At 33.3% G+C, this 8,617-nt stretch overlaps 1 protein-coding gene across 1 annotated transcript; it reads right to left on the reverse strand.

Annotated features, from left to right (window-relative positions):
- Nucleotides 1-955: 955 nt before the first annotated feature.
- On the reverse strand, nt 956-2,988 carry LOC129741864 (adult-specific cuticular protein ACP-20-like). The gene is made up of 2 exons (XM_055733674.1): nt 2,890-2,988; nt 956-2,197 (listed from the first exon to the last, which is right to left on the reverse strand). Exons 1-2 carry the CDS (start codon nt 2,986-2,988, stop codon nt 1,589-1,591), a joined length of 708 nt encoding a protein of 235 aa, XP_055589649.1. The 3' UTR covers nt 956-1,588.
- Between the last annotated feature and the right edge of the window lie 5,629 nt (nt 2,989-8,617).

Raw genomic sequence — 8,617 nt, forward strand, 5'->3', positions numbered from 1 at the left:
TTGTCATTTTTGTCATTTTTTGTCATTTTTGTCATTTTTGTCATTTTTGTCATTTTTGTCATTTTTGTCATTTTTGTCATTTTTGTCATTTTTGTCATTTTTGTCATTTTTGTCATTTTTGTCATTTTTGTCATTTTTGTCATTTTTGTCATTTTTGTCATTTTTGTCATTTTTGTCATTTTTGTCATTTTTGTCATTTTTGTCATTTTTGTCATTTTTGTCATTTTTGTCATTTTTGTCATTTTTGTCATTTTTGTCATTTTTGTCATTTTTGTCATTTTTGTCATTTTTGTCATTTTTGTCATTTTTGTCATTTTTGTCATTTTTGTCATTTTTGTCATTTTTGTCATTTTTGTCATTTTTGTCATTTTTGTCATTTTTGTCATTTTTGTCATTTTTGTCATTTTTGTCATTTTTGTCATTTTTGTCATTTTTGTCATTTTTGTCATTTTTGTCATTTTTGTCATTTTTGTCATTTTTGTCATTTTTGTCATTTTTGTCATTTTTGTCATTTTTGGAATTTTGTCATTTTTGTGTTTTTTGTGTTTTTTGTCATTTTTGTCATTTTTGTCATTTTTGTCATTTTTGTCATTTTTGTCATTTTTGTCATTTATGTCATTTTTGTCATTTTTGTCATTTTTGTCATTTTTGTCATTTTTGTCATTTTTGTCATTTTTGTCATTTTTGTCATTTTTGTCATTTTTGTCATTTTTGTCATTTTTGTCATTTTTGTCATTTTTGTCATTTTTGTCATTTTTGTCATTTTTGTCATTTTTGTCATTTTTGTCATTTTTGTCATTTTTGTCATTTTTGTCATTTTTGTCATTTTTGTCATTTTTGTCATTTTTGTCATTTTTGTCATTTTTGTCATTTTTGTCATTTTTGTCATTTTTGTCATTTTTGTAAAAAAAAAACTTCATAAAAATTAAAATTGATAACTTTTTTTATTCGTTGATTTTTTTTTTCTAAGACATCGCAGTCATTTCGGTATTTATCTTTTTTCTACAGTTAAAAGTGCCTATTAAAAACTAGTTAACAACACTTTTGTCTTGTTTTTTACTTTTGCTTTGCCTATCTGGTAATTTTAGTTGTTTTGCCTTTCCTACTTTGGTTGGAGGACGACCGATAATACATTCTCATTTCGTTGAGTATTGATCACACTGTTTTACAGAGAAAATCATCACATGAAATTCAAGATGATTGATTATGAAATGCATAAATTGATAATTTTTAAAGTAAGGTTTTCTGGAGAAATACGATGAAAGTAATAGTAGAACAGCTTAAACATAGGATAGATTTATCGGGACTTGAGTGTTTGGACTAGACAGTGAATAGTAGATAATGAACTTAAGCAGTACGGAATATTTCAATTTTTTTCGCGAGGAATACTTAATTGCACCTGTAATCGTTTCGAATATCGACACAGCAATTTCGATAGGCAGTTGCACGATTTCTTCGCCATCACTCTGGTTCGGAGTCGCACGTGCAGTTGTCTATTTGTGTTATTTCTACACCTTAACTAGGAATGGTAACTTTAGAAGAACAGTCCTTCTAACAGTAGGGTCATCGCAGCATGATCGATCGCTCTCTAATGATGGTAGTATTCTTCGCCACCCTCTTCGCCTCCGTAGGATGCCGACGCTCCTTCGCTTCCACCGTAGGTCTGCCCGTGATGGCCACCGTACGAGGCAGCTTCATCGTGATTGTGATGAACTTCGTGAGCGTGGGCTCGGGCCGATTGTTCGTGCGCTTCCTGGGCCAGCTTGGCCAGTTCCTCCTCGTGCAGTGGCTTTCCATCGATCAACACTTCAGCTTGGAATCCGGAGTGCTTGTTGGCCGAGTACTTGACGACTCGCAGCTTGCCGTCGGGTTGCTGGACTCGGTACTCACCGTGCACTTCATCTTCGTGGCGATGTTCCTTGCGGTTCTGGGACACTTTGCTCTTGGGATCCTCGACTCCGTACTCGAACTGGTAGTCGGGCTTGGCGACGTAGTCGATCTTGTGCCCGTGGCCGTGCTTGTCTTCGACGTGGATTTCATGCGCAGGACCACTCACCGGGCCGCTGAATTTGGCGTACGAGAAGCCCACCTCGTGATGCTCCTCGGGTTCCTGGTGCTGCTGGTGATAGTGATGGTGGTCTTCATCGCTTCCATACTGAGCAGCGGCCAGGGCCAGCAAAGCTGTCCAGGTGATAGTCTGCCAATAAGGAAGTTGTGTTAGATGTTAAAGTAGAAAAAATATCCATTTGTTAGGTTTGTAAATTTCAAGGCATGATATCTTGAAAACAGATTCAGAAGTGTAAATCCTGAGACTTAGGTTCTAGAGTTGATCCAATAAAACCAGAATTTATCAACAACTGATTACTAAAATAAACAATGCTCATTTGAATGGTGAATCATTCAGATGTTATTAACTGTGACATTCAAAGTAGTTTTTCTAGATTCTATGTATAAGCAATCGCAGAAATTATTCTTGAGAAGTGTTAAGAGGACATCGCTGATCATCGTAGTTTTCTATTCAAACAGTGTATAAAACCAATTGTTTTTGCTCCAAATAAAAATACGATACTTGAACTCGTAGATTAATAATGTACAAGCATTTTCATGGAGCAAAATTTGTATGCTTTTTTAAGTTAATGCTTGATTCTATTCCAGGAGAATTGATTCTTCTCAAGGCTTCTCTTAACCTCAATACAGGGAACCTTAACCTTTGTCAAAAATAAATCTTTATAAATGGGAAAATGCCCATTGACTCTGGCATAATTTGTTTGTTGCAATTCATGATTGGTTCGTAATTGCACAGAGCACGGAAAGGAGTATGGAATGGTATCATTTCAGTGAGGTTGGTATTGTCGATGTTTCAAGATAAAATATCAAAGATGAATTTACGCCGGAGAAGTAAGGGGAAAGCCGCTCTAGTTCGTTCCAAGGTAAGTTCGGAAGTGCATATCGCAGGAAACGTTTCTGGACACATTCTACCAGCTTCATACGCCTATGGATTTAGCTGCCCAAATTTGGATATTATACTCCAGAGCAGAACGGCTTAGTGAACTGTGTGGCGTACGATGAATCTTAGCACTGTTCTAGTTTTAGCCACGGTCAAAGCTAGGTGATCCTTTAATATGAGCGATTTGTCGAGAATCACGCCTATATCCCTTATAGATTCAACCTTATCAAGCACAAAATCACCTTCTAGGTAACTATGCGTTATCTCTGTTCTGTTCCTGGTGAAAGTCAGGGTTTTACATTTTTTTTAAATTCACCTCCATTGCATTTATTCGACTCCAATAATTGAGTTTACCGAGATCTTGTTGTCATATTCATCATCATCATCATCGTCGGCATAAAATATTATTTGCGAATCAATTAGGGCATAAGGGTCGTTCATAAAAAGATTATATAGCAATGGACCCAAGTGGCTTCCTTGGGGAACTCCAGAAGGTACGGCGGAAGTTGTATAGCCGCATGATCAACCATTTGGGGAATCCGATTGTGTCGAGCTCATCGATAAGTAGTTTGTGAGGCAACCGATCGAATGCTTTAGCGAAATCAACAAAAATTGACCCAACTTGTTTCTTATCGCAGAGAGATCTGCTTGTGAATGGAATATAAACCATCAAGTTAGTTAATGTTACGGTTTTTCCCAAAGTATGGGTACAGTAGAATTTGTCAATGACGTATTAAACAGCAGGCTCACTGGAAATGTCAAGGATTATTTGCACCTTTTGACGAATTGTGGCGGTAAACCGTCTGGACCTTTCGCAAATTTATACGAAAAAGTGCCTTCCTAACTGAATTCAGGAATGCTTATATCAAAATAATTAACTGAATTCAAATGCTGGTTCGAGCTTTGGCGTTATTAGAAGTGCGATTCCGGTATGTAAGATTAAATAAAAGTCCCAAATTACCCTTATTAGCCGTCCTTTTATACGACTCAATAAACCTGAATATCGTTTGTTCGACAGTAGTCGGGAATCGGCATTTAGGTGAATTTTCCGTTGTATGAATGAATAATGAAGAGCAGAAGAATAGAAGGCGTCCACAAGCCAATAGTGCACAGTAGTCCAGAACAGGAATTGAGCGAGACAAAATTCATAACGCCTAAACTATAAGATTTAAACAAAAGGTGACTTCAGCCAAGATGCTCATCAAATAATGCGCTTTAATTATACAGTATCAGACATTAGGACGTGTAATTTTTTCCATGATTTTGATTCACAAACTTTTTAAGCTGAAAAGATAGAGAAAAATTGTCTTCTACAAAGTTACAGCCAATACTTTTTAAAGCAAATTTGTCGAAGACATTCAAATGACGATTAGGAAGCTCGCTATGATTTTTTTTAATGTTCAATGCTAGAGCGTGTCTAAAAATCAGCTCTAACTCTATTGAATGAATTTATAAGTTAGCAGTTTCTTCAAAGCACCTTTATAAAATTAAAGTACTCACCTTTTCTTTTTAGACAAAAAATGTCTATCTTGAAGCAGTTGTTAGTTATAAGGTTTTTTCTATCAAAAAGAAGTTTTTTCCTGAATAACTGCCATATTTCATATTAGAACAATTAAAAAAATTAACTAAGACAAATTTGAATGAATTATTTCTGGAAATATCTCAGATGCGTTGTTTTTTTAACATGAAAAAAGTTTGTTAATTTTCTGACCCTGAGACTGACCCTTCAAAGGAAAGTCCTCTTATTTTCCGTGGAAAAGTTGCATTTTCATCGTACAACGCATAGCTTAAGGCAATTAAAATTGAAATAACCGATTTAGCCCCATTTGTTCATATTTTGATGAAGTTTATACCATTATTGTTGAATTAAATTTCAAAAATTGCAGTATGGTGCTGTATCATAAATTGTGTGGTTATTTGTAATAAAAGGAAGGAATCATGATAACATTCAAAACAAATGTATCACTGAAGAATTCTAATGATAAAATATCTAAAAAGATTCAGGAAGCTTATTTCAATTTGGAGAAATAATCTTTCACTATTTTAAAATCAAAGCAAAGAGGCATCAGCATCAGCACAATCAATCAACAAACTACGTGCCGAGACGGCAGTTCCTCCTGCTGCTGGGTCGGGTGGTAGATTTGGTGAGCTACAAAAAGAGAGCTAAAAAATTTGTTGCTTCCGCGGCTACAGGGGTGCGAGATTTATACACCAACCTGCTGAAAACGTCGGCCAAACTATTTGAAATCAGACAGCTTTCAGTAATTTCGAAAAACGTTGCTACAAATTTTTGAAACACTACACAAAAAGTATGTCCATCGAAAGAGGAGGTTCTAATGAATCTCTAGGTATATAAAAAGTGACCAATTTGAGTTCAAATTTTAGAGCAGTCAATTGGTCAATTGGTAAGCGAGATACAGCAATGCAAAGACAAAATTGGGTGACTTTTTTGAAGTTACAATTTTTTCTACCGGAAGTTCCGGGATAGCGGCCAAAACTTCCTCTGGACCACCAAAAATTTATACATCCATGGATAGATTTATTCTTGACAATTCCATACATTATAAAATCAGCGCAATATTTGGAATCCGTCACAAGTTATAAACATTCTAAAAAGAGCTCTTTTTCGGGACTTTTTTCATTCGGAATCAGCTACTGGTGATTTCGTAAAATATTTTGACTTTATTTTTTCGATATTGAGAAACTAGAATAAATTATCTATACAATGAATTAAAATTCATCGAAATCGGTCAATATTTGCGGCCAGGAGAACGTACGTAAATTACAGGTAAAATTTATCTGAAATAGATTTGTACGCAAATTTTGCGAACAGCTTTGGAAGGTTAAAGACATACAGTTTTGAGAAAATCGGAAAGGTATTAAAACATATTTATAAACATAAACCTGATAAACATCTATACTAAAGCGTCATAAAAAAATCTAATTACAGATCAAATCATATGTTCTGATTCTGTATTGGTAAGTTTCGTATCTGAAAATTATCGTATTTTCAATGATAATAGAAAGTATAGAGTATCATGAAAATCAAGGAAAACGAAGAACTTAAGTCTTAAATATCATGCATAATATTTTCAGATAGTGTTCTTCCTTCTTCTCGACTCTCAAGTTGCTCTATAATTTTCCATAATCTTTGAGAATATGATAAATATTATAACCAATATTTTTATTTTTTTTTTTATTTATGTAAATTAGTTTTTCGGCCTCATCGATGAAACTGGTGTCCTTTTTTCTTCATAAAATTATTGTTAATATTTTTTATCATTTTTTTTGTTGAATTAATATATTAAAAATATCCTTAAACATATACCATCAAGTAGCCATTCACCGGCCAGTCACCATTTACCGCCCAAAATCACCCTTTGTATTTCGAAAAAAGAGGGATGTTCTTCCCAAAAATAAGACTTCTATTCTGTGTTGGCATCATTTTTCGACCATTTCACTGAAAAATCATAACTTAATAATGCTAACGCTTGCCAGAAATAAAATATTTGGTTTTTCGTTTCCGGTCAAATTATTAAATTCGACGCCTGTTAGCGAACTGAGCATTCATGTGCTCCTGATGCAAAAAGTGTTTTTGTTTCCTAAAAAGTACATATTTGATCTAAAATCGGCTTGAAACGATAGTTTTATTTTCGTAGAATGGATTATGATTGGAAAATTTTCGATTTTTTCAATAGTTGTTGTTTTTTGGAACGTTTAGTGTTGGGCGGTAATTGGTATGTAAACAAAAGTGTTTGTTCCTAATGACCGGTCACGCACAATTTCTTTGTGTTTAACGCAAATATTGTGTCAAATGTGTAAATTTGAAGTAGCATTTAGTTTGATTATGTTAGAAAATAATGTTTTATCGCTGAAAGTAAACGGTTACTTGAGGCTGTTTGTCGGGAATCATCATTTTGTCAGTCAACGCACTTTGTTAAATTTGTACAAAATTTATGGGAAAAATTTCACAAATTGTATTCTCTCAAGACCCAAAATATGGTTTTGACAGCTTTTTACATAAAAAATACTAAAAAGACTGTTCCGTGTTGTTACGATAGTTTTTCCTTAAGAAAACAGTATCGGTAACGGAAAAAGTCGAGTGGGCGGTAAAAGGGTCAGTTGAACTCCCCCAAGTTTAGTTTATTATTTTGAATAGCGTACATTTTTCGCATTCCACTAATTTTTTTATTTATACCTAGTAGAGCAGTTTTGAGATGTATTGAAAAAGGAATCGAATAAAAATCTGCCATCGTTTTTTTTATTACACATGTTTGAAGTTGAAAAACCGCTTAACTGGGCGGTAGATAATGACTTGATGGTACAGACAACGTTCGATTTTGGCAACACGCCCGTACATTTTATGTTGCCAAAATCGAACGGTTTTTTTTTCATCTTTTGTTTCAGTTATTTTTACAAAATAACTATTATTATTATCAAAAACGTTGTTTTTAGTCAATTTCCGACCATTTGTGTTCATTTTTTAATTTTTTTATCATGTTTTTGGTGCATTTTGCACTTTTCTTGTTTTGTTGATAATGTTTGTTTTCTTTTGTCATAAGTTCTGTTTTTGTCATTCTTCATCATTTTTTAGTTGTTTTTTGTCATATTCAGTGTTATGTTTGAATTTGTTTTTTAACTTTTTAAATTTTTCATCTTTTTGTCATTTTTGAGTACTTTATAAAATTTTTAAAAATCTTTGGTTTTTATTGTTGCATTTTATCACCATTTCAGAACATAAAAACGTATTTATGGTGTTTGATTAAATTAAATTGGTCCTGTTATAACGAAAACTAAAAGGTAATGTTGTTTGGATGTTGCCAAAATCGAATGTTGCCAAAATCGAATGTTGCCAAAACTGAATGTTGCCAAAAACGAACGGGGTCTGTATTTGAGTTACAAATATAAATTGGAATCTCAGACATGTGGCATGACGAAAAATTTTCAAAATTTTAATGAATTTATTGATACTAAAATGATTAAACTTTGAAAGAGTTTATAAAAACTAGTTATGAAAAAAAAAATTATTTACTGTAACCTGGAATTCAGCATTTATGTTCCAAAATTCTGATCCAAAAATTCTAAAAACATTTAAATCTCAGATTCAAAAATGTCTGCAGTTTCAGATTTGATGATAATGTGTAGTAAATATGTTTTAAAGGAAATCAGAGTGCGGTGCTCTGTTTTGAGTTATTCAAAAAATGATTGGATTATCCCTAATCTACTCTTGAGTGTCAATGAAATACTATTGAAAGTTTTAAGGCTTGTAACTTTTTTCATGCGCATCAAAACAAAAAAAAATGTCAAGTCCTCTAATGAATTCACAAAATCTTTCAACATTTTATACAGTTATATTGATTTGCATCTTCGCAATTCAACTTCTAAAATAAAAAATGCGAAAAAAAATCCCTCACCATAACTCACACATGTTTTATCTGAAAAAAATTGTTTGAAAGTTCATGAAAGTCGAAGTTAAAAGCTATACAGCAATGGAACACCGAAAACAATTTTTGTTTAAAAAAATACGGCTACAAAATTCATGTTATTCAAACATTTTTTAATCATTAGATTTTGGATACGTGGAGTGGGAGAGCAAAAGGGAACGATCGCAATTCACAGTAAAGCGCGTCATTATTTCGAACACACTCACTCTCTCAACAAACAAAATTC

This window comes from Uranotaenia lowii, chromosome 2 (genome assembly GCF_029784155.1).
Source record: "Uranotaenia lowii strain MFRU-FL chromosome 2, ASM2978415v1, whole genome shotgun sequence".
NCBI classification, from domain to species: Eukaryota; Metazoa; Arthropoda; class Insecta; order Diptera; family Culicidae; genus Uranotaenia; species Uranotaenia lowii.

Excerpts from the sequence above, each read along its gene's own strand:
- LOC129741864 (XM_055733674.1), bottom strand. The coding sequence starts at position 2,988 with ATGAAGCTGGTAGAATGTGTCCAGAAACGTTTCCTGCGATATGCACTT. Across the intron at positions 2,198-2,889 it reads TTTCCCCTTACTTCTCCGGC|ACTATCACCTGGACAGCTTT; the intron begins GTAAATTCATCT and ends CCTTATTGGCAG.